The 15,316-nt window shown below is 36.0% G+C and overlaps 1 protein-coding gene across 2 annotated transcripts in view; it reads right to left on the reverse strand.

The window, feature by feature from the left end:
• erlin2 (ER lipid raft associated 2) overlaps positions 1 to 15,116 on the reverse strand; it is a 30,201-nt gene extending 15,085 nt beyond the window's left edge. Inside the window, exons 1-8 of one of the 2 annotated variants that reach the window (XM_030143050.1) lie at positions 15,022 to 15,116; positions 13,586 to 13,693; positions 9,232 to 9,313; positions 9,069 to 9,115; positions 8,821 to 8,882; positions 8,499 to 8,624; positions 5,275 to 5,348; positions 4,414 to 4,472 (exon numbers count right to left, since the gene is read on the reverse strand). In XM_030143050.1, the coding sequence (XP_029998910.1) occupies positions 4,414 to 4,472; positions 5,275 to 5,348; positions 8,499 to 8,624; positions 8,821 to 8,882; positions 9,069 to 9,115; positions 9,232 to 9,313; positions 13,586 to 13,692 (557 nt within the window). In that variant the 5' untranslated portion in view covers position 13,693; positions 15,022 to 15,116. Of the gene's footprint in view, positions 1 to 4,413; positions 4,473 to 5,274; positions 5,349 to 8,498; positions 8,625 to 8,820; positions 8,883 to 9,068; positions 9,116 to 9,231; positions 9,314 to 13,585; positions 13,813 to 15,021 lie in introns of those variants that run through there. The other variant, XM_030143051.1, reaches the window with a different exon arrangement.
• Between the last annotated feature and the right edge of the window lie 200 nt (positions 15,117 to 15,316).

The raw sequence follows: 15,316 nt of genomic DNA on the forward strand, positions 1-15,316 counted from the left end.
AATAATCTTTTAAAAAAAGAAACAAAAGAAACAAAAAAATATTGGCTTGTTAAAAGTATCATGATATATTGTATTTTGATCCTAGTATTGTGATTTGTATTGTATCGCTAGATTCTTGTGAATACACACCCCTAATATAAATTATGTGTGAAGTATAAAAAACTATGGTTATAAGAAAGACCTTAAAACACTATAAATCTGCAAAAAGAGAGAAAAACATCACATAACACTTACTCTGAGAGACTGTTGTTTGACAACCTCCTGACTTCGAGCTCTAAAATACAGAACAACCCTGTTCCCCTCTGCCATTTTGGCCCAAAGTACTTCGCCTACACACTAATTCTGGGATCTCTTGAGGACATCCTATTACAGAGGGTACAGTGAAAAACTGCTCAGCTCTCCAACAATCCCTCTAAATCAAAAACGAAATAACTTCTTAGAAAACAAATCGCTTCTTTTGTCTGGATTTAAAGTGCATCACCAGGACGATGGTTACTATAAGACTTACAGTCGCTGTAACTGCTCAGACCTGTTGACCTTTCTGGTGTCTGGTAGCGCTGCACAAACATCCTGACCCACACAGGTTGTAAAAGCAACTGCATATCAGTCATGTGGTGAAACTACACATCTGCTCCTCCTAAATATCTGCATGACCACTGGACGTAACAGCTTTATCTGTACAACCACACAACTATTTGTTCATTCACAAAGCAGGTCTGACGGTTTTATCAAGACACTGAAAGGAAAACAAATGTGTGTTCAAATGTTTTACAAGCTAATACTCGACTGGCTCATTGGGGTTTATAAAACAGGTCAGGAGTTGTCAGAATCTGTCAGCTCATGGCAATAATTCAACTGCTTACAAAACTAGTTGACTCTTTTTAAATGTTGTGGTGAAACTAAGCTGAGGATTGGAACATAACTGATCCCTACAATAGAGAGAAAACTGGAAAAAGCCTCCACTTTCCACTGTGTGAAAAGTCATAACAGATGAAACTGCAGGTAAATGTAAATGAAAACAAGACCTGGAAGAAAACTTACAGGTAAAACTTCCAAACCCTGTGAGGTTGAACAGACAGAGATGTGGGTGACTGTGCAGTGTTCAGTGTTTTTCATACAAACAGGTTCCACGCAGAACAGTCAACAAAACGAAACCTAACCTGTGACCTCACCACGAAAGTCAATGTCTGCACTATGCAAAGCAACATCTGGATAAGCCAAAATCATTTCAGATGCAAACGCTGTGGAAAAGTAAAGTGAAAACTGAGCTCTGTTACCAAATTCGCCAAAGGCACATTTGGAAGACATAAGAACCTTTGACGGAAAGATTCTGCCAACTATTACACAGAGTGTAACAGCCAGTGGCAAAGAAAGAACATGAATTCACTGAAACACACACACACACACACACACACACACACACAACAGCAGGTCTGGATGCAAATGATGTACAATCAGAATGAAACTGAAAGTAAAAAAAAAAAAAAAAAAAAAAAAAGACAATGATCCTCAGAACATCTCAAAATCCACCATGAACTAGAAAAGCACTCTGAGAGCGCAGACCTCCGCCAAGGCAGATCAGTGCCCCCCCCCCCCCCCGATCCCCACCAAAATTTAATAATTTGTTCCTTGTGCCAGTATCAATATTTCCTGAAATTTTCATCCAAATCTGTCCATAACTTTTTGAAAGATCCGGATCAGTCTTTGCCATTTGATAGAACACCCCATTGTAAATCCCTGAGTCAAATTGCATGAGATTTGCACAATTCCCCCATATTGTGATTTCCACCATAAATATTAGTCCCATATTTATTTTACCTATATTTTAAGATTCCTTGACCATGAAAACATACCATTAGCAACTGGATTCATAATTATATCCTTATTAGTTCAGTAGTTATTCACGAAAATCAAAATTTCTCGTAATGGCGGTTTTCTTCTGGATCTAGCTCCTTAAGTATTAAAGCTACATGAAATCCGGTGGCATACTCCCGATGCGGAACTGACTGAGCTACATGATGGCGCTTGTCAGAAATTTCTACCTTTAATATTAAAGGCACAGTAGGCCAAAAAGTAAGGGCACCCCCATTTTTTATATAAATTGAGATAAAATCCGCCTTCTGGATCAGATCCGGATCAGCCTTTGAAATGTGACAGAGGACCTCATTGTCAATTCCTGATTAAATTTCATGAGTTTTGGTCAATAATTAAGCGAGATATTGGGAAACGAAAATTTTGGCCCCATTTACCACAATGTTAACGAAAATTTCAACGTGATCCAGAATCCAGAATTTCTTCCGGATCACCCCCAAAAGTTAATCATTTCTTCCTTATCCCATTTCCAACAAACCCTGAAAATTTCATCAAAATCTGTCCATAACTTTTTGAGTTATGTTGCACACTAACGGACAGACAAACAGACAAACAAACCCTGGCAAAAACATAACCTCCTTGGCGGAGGTAACTATTTGAAGAATCTGAAACTTTCAGCCAGGCTCATATAGACTCTGAAAACACCGACTCACCAGTAAAACCTATGTAGTTTGACAAACGACAGTGGTTGTAGATGCTTGTTTTTTTTCTTTTCATTTTTGCTAAAAAGAAAAAGAAGTTACTTTTGATTCCTTTTTCTTTGTTTTGATATAATAACCTTTAATTTGTTCTGAGCTTTTATGAACATTTACATGATCAGTAAAATACATATAGAAAAACAACATATTTTCACCAAAAAAAAAAGTCAGATACAGATGATAATATTTTAATAAGTGGTGATAAATCACTAAAGAAGAGTTAAATGTGGACGAAATTTCATTTGGAAGTCAGCACAAAAACAGTTGCTGGTGTTAACTTACTGTCAAACACGTGGGATTTGACTCAGTTGTCAGTTACAGGTTTGAGTTACTTGACTAATGTTAACTAACATTGACAAAAGGCTCCACTTGACTTTGACTTGTACCAAAAGACTTGAAATCCTCCTGCTCAGACACATACTGAGGAGTCATGCTTGATTTGTGAAAAATGATCACAGGGTTTCAAATACAATATGTGTCCATTATTGTAAAGCAGCAGTCGACTATTAGAGCACCGTTCATTACACTGGTCTACAATTTATTTTATTTGGCTCAGAGATAAAATGTGCTAAATCTTACATTCTTTAACAGAATGAGTCGGTAAACAAATTAAAAAAGAGCTGGTTAGCTGATGTTTTCAGTGTATATGATAAAGTGTTATTACATATATATTGGTTTATGTACATTTACACAATAGATTTATAAATCTACCACTAGAAAGAACCTGTAAAGTGAAAGAATTGAAATGTACTGACAGTGTTTTGAAGTAGATTTGAGACAAATATTCCTTGTAAGTAAAACCGATTCTCTCATTAATACTCATTATTTCACATTTTGATATAAGACTGTATCTTGGAAACTACAGACAACCAGCATTTCTGGCTTAATTTTTATTTATTAATAATGGATTAGATTTCTATAGCGCTTTTCAAGGCACCCAAAGCACTTTACATTACTGATCCATTATTCATTTGCTCTCACATTCACATCACCACCAAACAGTCATACGGATTCTTACACCAGTGTGAGTGACACTGGAGGCAAGGTGAGTGAAGGTGGGTGCCCAAGGACATAACAGCACATCACTAGGACAGAGTGGGATTTGAACAGCCAACCCTTCGGTTATTGGACGACCCACTCTACCTCCTGAGCCATGGCCACCCCAATTATTAGTGACTCAAATTTGGTGAAGTTTCGCTGCTTTTACTCTGGAGGCATTTTACTTGTAGACCAGTGTTATTATTGTTCATGTGGAAGACTTGTACATTTTCATTCGAAGTTTGACTTGACTTGTCGTTCTCAGTTTTCAACTGGACTTGCTAGATTTTCCCCACAGAAACACAGGACTTGCCTGAGACTTAAAGGTGAAGATTTGAAACATGGTTATTGCTTGAACATGTGACTTACTCACATTTCTGCAAATCAGGCATGAAGTAGAAATCTCTCTAAACCTGAAGTGATCTTCGAGGAATTTCCTCAAGTAAAAACAGAAAGACTAAAAGAGCGCTTGATTGATATGATTTCTCCAAAAGTCGACTGATTTGAAGTATGTGACAAGCAACAAGATCTGTGTGGGCTGCACACAGAGGGCATGATTTACTGTAAATCATCTGTTTCTCCTTATTGCCTCATGTGTTGTGACTGAGTACAAGCTGCTAATTTGTAAAACCAAAAGTAAGATGCACACAGACTGAAATGAAACAGCAGATTCCTGCTCTGCACAGCTTGACACAGAGTTGGATGAACCTCACATCCATCCATTCAGGAGGGAAAATAAATAGACAAATGACTTAAGGGGTCAGAGAACATTTCTTCTTGGATAAAGAAGGAAGAGAAAACTTACATAAGCTCATAGTTTCTGCGAATGCTTTCTGGGATGTTGGGTTTTGTGACTCGGACCGCCTGCAGAGCAAAGAGACAAACAAAAAAAAAAAAGAGACAAACAGAGAAAAGCCAGTTAACAGAATCTGTGGGAAGCAGACAGATAAAGAGGAAACACAGTGTAGTGAAGCAGGAAACTTTTTAAAAGGTTTTCATGACTAGGAGATTTATCAGATGAGGGCTGCTGAGACAAAGTCACTGCTGTTCTCAGACTCACTCCTCTAATCTTATTGGTTTCCAGCAGTTGTTATTTTAACTGCTTCTGGAGATTTACAGGAAACATGTGACCAGAGTTCTGTATTAAAACCCAGCGGAACACTTAACGCTCAGGAATGAAAAGTTTTCATCTCTGCGGGTGTTAAACGTGGGGGTTTGAGGGGGAGAGTCAATAAGGGAGAAAACCACTTTAAGAGTCAGTCATAATGTTGAACCTACAATAAAGGTTTTAGCAAAGTTCTAAACGCCCACATCAGACGAGGAAAACAAACCAAAGACTCTGTGTACAATAGGTAATTAGAACTTAAATACCCCAGTTCAGTAATATGGACTAGCTGAGACTCAAACATCTATATTTGTTTCTGCATCAACTCAAACATAAACACTTCCCATACCTCCATCATCCTCTGCTTCTCCTGGTTAGATTAAGAGCTAATTTCATCATGAATAACATCATTATATGTTTCCATCAGTCTCCCAGTGTTGGTCCCCAGAGTCAGAGCAGAGTTAGAGAATTACAACAAAAGACCCGAAACTGTCAGAACTAGTTACTCTTTTTTTAAAAATGAAGACAATAATACAGATGAATCCTTGTGTTTTACTGTACCTGTATGATCAGACCTGGTGCCATAGTCGTTAGATCCGTCTGTAGCGTTAACTTCAGGTTTTCATCAATTTGGTCTGAAAGAAAAAAGGACAAGAGAAATACATGGAAGATGGTGAGGCGAGGAGAAGTTCAAAAAATCAGTATAAAATGCTTCAAAAGTGAACTGTGATCATGTTGAGACAGTGATACAAACATTAAATCCACAGTATGGAAGCATGAGACCACTCATAAAGTAAGTCAACTACTGCCACTTTAGCTCATCATGGTATATTTTAGGGGTTTTTAAGGGAGTTCTAAGTAGTATTGGCATTCCAAACTCTCACCAGTAGGGGGATGTCATGTACCAGAACACACTTAGAACCAAAACCACCCATAAATCAACACTATGGTATCCACAGACTGTATCACTCACTGAACAAAGTATAAAGCTCATAGTTTACACACATCTTTATTATGGTATCATCAAGTTTTCTTCTGCAAACTAAAACTCATAGCCAGTCGGTCATAATAACACTGTGCCTTATAAACTTCACGTGCTGCATCAGCTGATAGTTTACATTATATCTCTGTTAGCTTAGCTCTGTTTTTAGACTGAAAACAGCCACAGAAAAACCACAAATCACATCTGTTTTCTGTATGGTTTGTGTTGTCAATAGCTGAATTAAAGATCTGCTTGGAATCGAACAAACAAGGTCAGAACTGTCACAGTTTAGTCTGAACCATGGATCAACAAACAGCAACTTAGCAAAGATAATAACAACACATAATAACATTATACCTTCATAAGCCTCATAATGAAACTCACCCATGGAGAAGAAACACTGTGATTTCATCATCAAACTCCATTCTTTTCATTTAGAGCTGTGTCCAACAACAGTGCTTCTTTTATCACTTTCTTTGACTCAAAAAAGTTGTTTCTTAGTGGTTCTCATCCCATCTGGTCAGTTTATGATGCTTTGGTCAAAGGCCCTGTGGTGTTAGTTTTCCTCACTATGGGAGCCCAGCAGGGTGACTCACTACTCCCTCTAGTGGTCACATAAATCCCTGGGCCAATCGGCCTGAGTTGATTCATTTTATCTCAATCAATCAATCAAATTTTATTTACATAGTGCCAAATCATAACAAAAGTTATCTCATGACACTTTTCATATGGAGCTGGTTGAAACCAGACTCTCAAGCCCCTCCAGCTCACCAGTCCAATACATTGCCATCTTTGGCAGAACTTCAGAGCTCTTTATTCTAAACATGGTAATGATATTTTTAGGCTATTTTTTTTTTTTTTAATATTTGAATGTAGAAATACCACATATAGACTTTTTAATGTCTTTACAAGAGAGATGAACAGGGAATGTTGCAGTTTGTGGTCTGGATCTTGACCTTGAGGCCACTGGGGTCTCCTTTGGAGAGCATAAATAAGTCACTCAAACAAGAAGGCAGGAGGAAGATGTTCATTTACGGTCATTTCTGGCAGTAGGTCAAGTTATTTTACCATTGGGAGGAGGCCCTTAAGGTTAAGATGGTTCTAAATAGAGGTGGGATGAAGTATTGATATGGGAATATAATGGATCATAGCGGCACTTAACAAGGAGGTTTTTATTCAAACATGCAGGCGTTGTAAAAAGACTGTCCTGCCAACATGATTTAACACCAGTCTCTACTTGTTGGAAAGATGGCAAACATGGACATGAAAGCAGCAATCAGTGTGTGTTAAAGACATTAACTTTTCTTCTTTGTTACACAGACATAATGGTGTGATGTAAGTGAATTCATTGTAGTTGATCAAGCATTACAGACCTGTCCAATCATGATCATACTAGGAGATACTTTCACTTTAAGTCAATTCTTATTCTAAATGAATGCTGCTACTGATAACACATACACCTCCGAGTAAAGGACGTAGAATTTTTTAACATCTCGATTGTCTCTTAAGGACAGTCCTACACTTTTACGGGACATAATGATCTGTCCCTGTATTAATTGCTCTTTTATAGCCGCTATGATAACAAACACTTCTTCCCGCAGGACAGCATTTTCCAAATAATGCTTCATAGACGTAACACAGTCTGTTCCAGCACTGCTTTTACAGGAATCCCTTGCATCACCTTTCAAGGCTTCACTTACTTCTTTTTCTCCAGAGAAGCTGTAAGTTGATAACCCATTACTTGGTCCCTACAAAGGCCTTCTTTATGACTGAAATCCAGTTTATTTTTCTGTTTTCATGAACCTAAACGTTCTTTTTAACCTCTGGCTGGTTGCCACCTATCTTTGTTCTGTTTCAGATCATTCAATGGTGTTGGATTTCTTAAATTTCATTAAAATCGGAGAAGTAGGGGTGTTTGAAAACAATTAAGCGGAGGTGTACGTGCAACACAGTTTAGTGCGGTTGTGTATTCGTTCTGGTCTGAGGTTCGGTTGATAATGTCTCCCATACAGACATGTTAATTCCATTTCCAAGAATGAAAATTAAGCTAACACTTGTGCATATGTATAACAGCTGTTGAGGGAAACAAAGTGGCTCAGACCTAATGGAACAAGTGATAAAGTCTGGATGTTTTGAACCTTCAGATTCAGCCTGACTGCCTGCTGTTTATACAGACTTATTATCTTTTTGTCAGTCATTTTACAGGCAACCTGCAGCAGTTTAACAAATTAGACACTTTAACAAATTGGTTTTATATTTTTCATCCATATGTGTGTGTGTCTATCTATCTATCTATCTATCTATCTATCTATCTATCTATCTATCTATCTATCTATCTATCTATCTATCTATCTATCTATCTATCCAGGAAAGTGAAAGTTTGAGCTTTTTTGCATTAAAAAATTATCTTGATTAGAAACTGCATAATGCAACATTTTTTTCAGATACATTTTTAAAATAATTTTAATTTATTTATTAATAGAATGTCCTTTGCAAAGGACAGCATTTTTTTTTTTTTAAGTAAAACTGTGAAACTTTTGTCCCCTACAAGAGGACAAAAATGCATTGCTGGGTCTCAGTAGAATATATATGTGTATACTTTTATCTTGTTTTTCTGTTGCATTTGATGTTTATTGTATGCTGATGTACATATGAATTTCCCCCTTGGGGGATCACTAAAGTATACCTTATCTTATTTTTATCTTTATCTTATCTTATCTTATCTTATCTTATCTTATCTTATCTTATCTTATCTTATCTTATCTTATCTTATATCTTATCTTATCTTATATTATCCACTTACCAAACAGGCCAATGTAGACCTCCTGTAGAGAATGCACACTGCAGAACTGGTTGAGCTCATGATGAACCTTGTTGAATATCAAAGCTTTGTCGTAATCTGCCGTGAAGTTCCTCACTATGTCATAGACTGGAGAGAGAAAAGCAAGAGCTCAAACATCTCTGAAATGACAGATGTAGTACATATGGCTGCAAAACATCATCTCCTGTTGCTTTGCTATTTAGATACATGTTTTGGTTGCTCACGGGTAAAGAATCCAAAAGAGATCCAACAGGAGTTTAAGATAAATAGAGTCTCTGAGGATTTTGGGCTGTGAAGAGCTTACCTGCTGAAGGAATGAGGTAGTTCACCACTTCTATGCGATCGAAGTAAATCATCACACCTCCACTGATGGGAGAGAAAATTTACTCAAACATTTTCAAGGATAAAACAGACAAATAGAATGATTCCACTCCCTATCTTTGTTTCTTTAAGATTCCCCTCCATTAACTACAACATGAGGACAAATGCATATGATAACCTGGTTTGAGAACACATCTGATACTACTTAGCCAATCAAAACAGCAGCACTACCTCGTGCCACATGGTACGTTCTTCACCTCATCTGTCTGCAACGTTGTCTGCAAGGCAAAAAAATAAAAAAATAAAAAAAACAAATGAGACTCAATTTACTGTATCTGTGCAGTTCGGGTGCCAGGAACCCTCATGTTAGTATTAATGACCTGATGTGACTCACTTGAACAGACTTGAAGGTGGTGATAAATGGGAGCATGAGATGGAAGCCAGGGCCGCTGGTTGTGGTCAGGAGAGCCCCTCCTCTACAGCGCGCACACGCACACACGCACACACACACACACACACAAATTATGTAAGGGATAATGTGAAGCGAGACGGTGCTTATTGCGAAATCAACCTCCATCCTGTATTACTCTGTCAGGATTAATTTCACAATAATGACTGACTCGCTGTATATTATCCAGCTGAACACAGCCATTTAGTACAGATTTAGCAATTAGTAATGAAACAAAAATATTGATATATTGATATATATATATATAAAGGATTTGACTGATTTGAGAATGATTCTTACTGCTGTTGCTAAATAAAATGATTAGTTATTAAAGCACAGGCCAAGAGTGTTGATTAGTATTCATATAAATTGAAATAAGACAGTAAAAACAACATAATGCAGATATCAACTGGGACATTTCAGCTCTCAACTTGAATAAATACTCTGATTACTTGGGGAATAAAAACTTTGAAGCTTTAAGTTTAAGAGTGAATGGAGAAAGTCGAGGTAGCCTCCATTTTACAGTGACAACAATGAACCCATTTCTTGTTCTACTCCACTTTATTGTAATTTATTTTATAGTGTGCACAGTTTTTATGTTGTGTTTATGTTCTTTAAAATCCCAGCTAGGGATGTGTATTGCAAATTAGTCTAATGCTTTGGTCTGTTGCAATAATCTATGCTAAATTAATGTCCTTGTACAAATAAACAGTACATATATCAGTTTCTTAGTTTGTCTTCAGTAAATTATTATATTATGAGGTGAATAAGGTTTACTAGTAAATAAAAGTCAGTTACACACAATCACAAATCATCTCATATCTTCTTCTTGTTACTGCTTTAAACAGACAGCATCACAGCACCACTTTATTGGTGCCCCTACACTGGCTCCTGGTTCATTTTAGAATTGGTTTTAAGATTTTACGGATCACGTCGTAGTTGTTCGACATTCGAGGCTTAAATCTAAAGGTGACCAGAGTGCCTCGACTCTGGAACAAACTGCCTGTGGAAATAAGACCTGCTGACTCCATAACCCTGACCGTAACCGCTTTTAAATTGCTTCTTAAAACACATAGGCTTAATTTTAGTATTTGCATTCCTTAATGGTTTAGTTTTTATTTTGCTTTAGCATTCTGCATTCTTTTTATTTTATTTATTTAACTCATTTATTTTAATTACTTCCGTCTTACTGCCTGTACTTTCCGTTGCTTTCAGTAGTTTTTCAGTCCCTTTTAATTTTATCACTGTAATGTGTCACAACATTCTCTGTTTTTATAATGTCACGACTCTTTTTCTTTTATTGCACTTTTATCAGGATTGGATGTTAATCCCACTGATTTTCGTTTGATTTTAACTGTTCAAAGTAAGTAATTCTATATTTGCCAGCAAAAAGTTTCTGTGTAAGCTTTGTTCACTACTGTTTGGTTAAGTGGAAGTGCACTTACTGCTCTGATTGTTCGGTTTGCTGTCAAAGCACTTTGTAATCTGCTGGTTTTAAAAGCACTATGTAAATAAAGATTATACTTAATATCTGCTGTGTTATTTGGTGTCATGTTGAACAAGTTACATAGCAATTTGGCGTTAATATGAAAAAAACAACATTCTGCTATTTTAAATGCATATATTTATAAGATTTTGTTACAGATTAGGAATGTATTGTAACCTATCTCTGTGTATTTTATATTTTCAGTGTTAATGCCCAGTCATTAGAGTTAGCAACTAAGCATTTCACAACCATTATACTAATGTATGGGTGAAATACATCTGGATTGGATTTGAAATAAGTAATTTGGTTACATCACCTTAAGCTGTGGGACATTTCAACAGTTGCTTTATTTTTCTAACATTTTACAGACTCAAATGAGTGGGAGAATAACCAGCACATTAATCCATATTAAAAATTAAAAAAAAAAAACAATCACTGGTTTCAGATGTATTGCAAAAAAAAAGCTTTTCAACATAGTCAGACCTCTGGTTCTTTACTGCTTTTGGCTTCCAAATGCAGTTCTATCACTGACATGTGAAGATAACTACTTCTGTGGAAGGAAAGAAAAATTCCCTCATAAGATTACTTGTAAGGATAAAAGGTACACCTCCCGTACACAAACCTCATTAGTCATAAGAAACCACAGTCTTAGTCACTGATTGCAGGCAGAGGTTTTCTATTTTTTTTTTTTTTTTTTTGTTAAACGTTTACTGGACTTTGTGTATATGAGAAACCATTGAAATATTAGAGGGTACAGACACAAAGCAATCTTTTCAGGAAGTTTTAGAACTCATTCGTTTCAATTACAGATCACTGTTGTTAAACCTTAAAACTTTTGCTGCGCGCACCATTTATAATATCATCGACCACATTTGACCATTTTCAGTAAAAAGCACATATTTTCCTCTATTTAAATTACTGACCATATGAATGCTTAAAAAAAGAGTACATTTAAAGGTTATTAAAACAGACAAACTTGAGGAAAAAATTCTTTTTCAGCAAAAAAAAACATATACAACCACTGCCATTTATTAAACTACATGTGTTTTATTGGTGAATCAGTGTTTTCATGTTCACTACGGATCCTCTGAACATCCAAATGAGTCATATCTGACGCCAGTTAAAAGCTAAGAAATTGCAGTTTACTCAGCTTATTTCAATGCAATGATAGGCTTAGTGGTTCAGAAGTTATTAAACATTTCAGAACGGTTGATGCTTTTGGTCACCGGTGACAGTTTAAGTCTATGAGGTTTGAAGGTTAGGGCTGTGCAATATGACAATATTTACTGTGTGACAATAGAAAATTACTTCATATTATGTTTTATCATTTACTGAATTGAATTGCAGTGCATCGTTTTTACCCAAACAAACATGAAGGAAAGTGAGTGTGACACAAAAATGTGGATTCCACAACTAAACAAGGACTCTGACCAGCTGAGACAAAATAGATGGGAAGTCTGAAAAGTCTGACACACGCCAGAAAAGTGAACACTGTACAATAAGATAAAATGATCCCTATTGGAAGAGTTTAGCTCCAACAGTGGCCAATAGTTAATATGAGGAATCTAAAGTGGAACTGATGTGTTTAAAGAAAAAGAACAGCTCAGAACATTAACACTGCACAAAGAATAACTTAAGAGTTCTTAAGTTAGTTCAGTGCTCAGTTCCAGATGTTGATGTGTGATGACAGATTTATCTACTATTGACTTATTCATTTAGGTGTTTATTACTTAGATGTCCAGTTCAACAGAAACCTAATTTCTAATAAAGTTCAATAAAGTCATTTTTTGTTGTTAGGAATTACCAATATTCTATCAGCCTTTAAAAATCCACTGTTACTTGATGTTTAGTATTTTGTATATTCATTTTGTTTGCAACCACAGTTGATAAGAGTGACATTTTTATATTTTGTATTTTGCTTAATTGAAGTATAATTGAAAATGTGCAAATGTTATGAATAATGAAAAATGGTCAAATATGAGTAACTATATATATATATATATGTATATATGTATATGCATGCAGATAAGTGACTCATAATGCAATGAAACATAGGCTTTTCTTATTATTGTTTACTGAAAAAAATTAACTTATTTAACCCATACGGACGACCAAAACCATCCACTGATCTAAAATGTTTAATACCTGTTGATCCACTAATCCTATGAATACATGTAAATAATTGATGCAGTTTATCATCTTTTGCAGTTTGTCATCTTTTCATGGTCATCAGATATGACCCATTTGGACGTTCAGAGGCTCTGTAGTTGCTGTGGAAACACCGTTATCTTTTACAACACTGATTCATCAGCAAAACCTCTGGAGTTTGACAAATTAGTTTTGATGTAGATGCTTGTTTTATGTTTAGTTAATGATATATTTTGCTGAAAAAGTCATGTTTTCTTCAGTTTTCTTTGTTTTTGATATAATAACCCTCAACTTTAATTTGAACTTTTTCTGAAGATCTACATGATCAGTAAATTAAATATAGTAAAATACCTGATTTTCACTGAAAATAAAGCAAAATGCAGAGGATAATATTAAAATAAATGGTGATAAATTGCTTAAGAAAGTTTAAAATGGAGAGAAAAATACATTTGGTAACTGCCACAAAAGTAGCACTGGCTCTTTATGGGTTAATTTAAAGAATATGTGTAACATATCATATTGATCATTATGTAGATATAAAATTAAATCAGAGTATGAGATTTTGGTCATATTGTACAACCCAGTTGTTCAAAACACTCCCCATTTCAGTTTCTGGTGTTAAACACATACTGTAGAAAATATGCTCTTTATTTGCTGCAGACTTACCTGTAATAAACTCCAGTGTGTCCTTCATCGATCTTATGCACAGAGGCTAAAAGTGCTGCACCTCCAAGAGCTGCAATTATGGAAAATATGGCACCCCACTGTGCCATTCTGGCAAACACACAAGAAAGATGACATGTGAGAAAAGTTTGGAGTGTTAAGAGTTTACATGTTGTGATGCTATCAAATCCTTAGTCACAACATTGAGTAACAATTAAACTCAGTCAGCATGACCTCCACTCCCTCAGCAGCTTGTGAAGCCTTGTAGTAACACATTGACACATTGCTCACTGGTTTATCTCCTCAGGCTTAGCTTGGCATCAGCTGGGACTCAGTGACCTTGTTACCCTTAAATAGGATTGAGGCTAAAGTGCAAAAACGGTTACCTCACATGTTACTTACTAAATCCATCATCTAAATTCAATTTTCTTCTACTTGAGCTACATTTGGCGGTGACTTGAGGAACAGACTTGGATCAGTAAACCTTTGCACTGTTACTATATAAACAAAGAGAGCTGACTGACCTTAAAGAGCTGCAGGCAGACAGGATCTATTTGTTTATACTTTGGTTTTGTGTTACTTAATGCCTTTTTATGGATGGCCCCATTTAACAACTGTTATTTTGTCTCTAATTTGCCTTTTTGTCTGTCATAGCAAAACATGTAGTGGTGTGTGGTCTGAAAATGCGCTATTTAAATAAAAGTTAACTTCCTCTCATGCAGCTTTAGACGATTTTATTAGTATTTCAGAGCATTGCCTTACTGTTGCATCCCGTTTCCTTTTGCATGGACAAAATGCAGGAAATTACATGTTGTTACATTTCTATTACCATTATTAATACTAAAAATAAAGAATCTTCAGCTATTATAAACATATGAATGATCAAACAAGCAGAAATCTGGAGTTTGCGTCACTTCCTCTTTCTGGAAGCTAGCTAGTAGTTTCTTGTTAAAAAAAAATGTATAAACATAAACGCATATTTCTAAGGTTGTTTTTAGCATTTGAGCCGAATGAAGGAGACTGGTTTGAAGATTAGTTCTGCAGTCAAAAATAGTGTCATAAATACAAATATCTTACATTCATTGCACAGACATTCTTAAAACCATAATAAATTAGCCGCTGTTCGTTTGGGAGCATCGAAGCTAACTGAGATGGCACTTTTTAAGTTATCACTTTAAAGAAGAGACCCCGTTATCACTGCATAGTTGTTACCTATAGTTATAACTGTTAGTCTATGAGTTATATGCATTTAATAACCTGTACTTTACTGTTACTGAGTTAAAACACAAGGACAAACGTTGATTCACCTTTCCGGTAAGTTAGCAAAACATCAGTATCTCCTTCTAACAGTCCAAAAGGAGACAGAACAAGCCCAGATACATGTCACAATTTGTTTGAACATAAATTAATACATGTTGTTCTTGTTCGGTGGGTTTTACCTATAATTTCGTCCTAGATGAAGCCAACACAGATAAGAAGCAGGACTCTCAAACACCTGCTACCTCCAGGTTCTTCTTCTTCTGTTGTTTGTTTTGTTCTTCTTCGTTGGTTTGGAGGTTGTGTCGTTGGTGCCCTCTAGTGTACAGTTAGTGAAGGTGCGCCGCAGTTGGTTCATTATGAAGACTCAAAAGCAAATGTATTTTCACAAATGCAGGGAAATTAAATCACATTCAACACATATGAACTGCAATTGGAGACTAATTATAAAGACGACGGGAGACATAGTTAAATTAC

Source organism: Sphaeramia orbicularis, chromosome 9 (genome assembly GCF_902148855.1).
Source record: "Sphaeramia orbicularis chromosome 9, fSphaOr1.1, whole genome shotgun sequence".
Taxonomy (NCBI): domain Eukaryota; kingdom Metazoa; phylum Chordata; class Actinopteri; order Kurtiformes; family Apogonidae; genus Sphaeramia; species Sphaeramia orbicularis.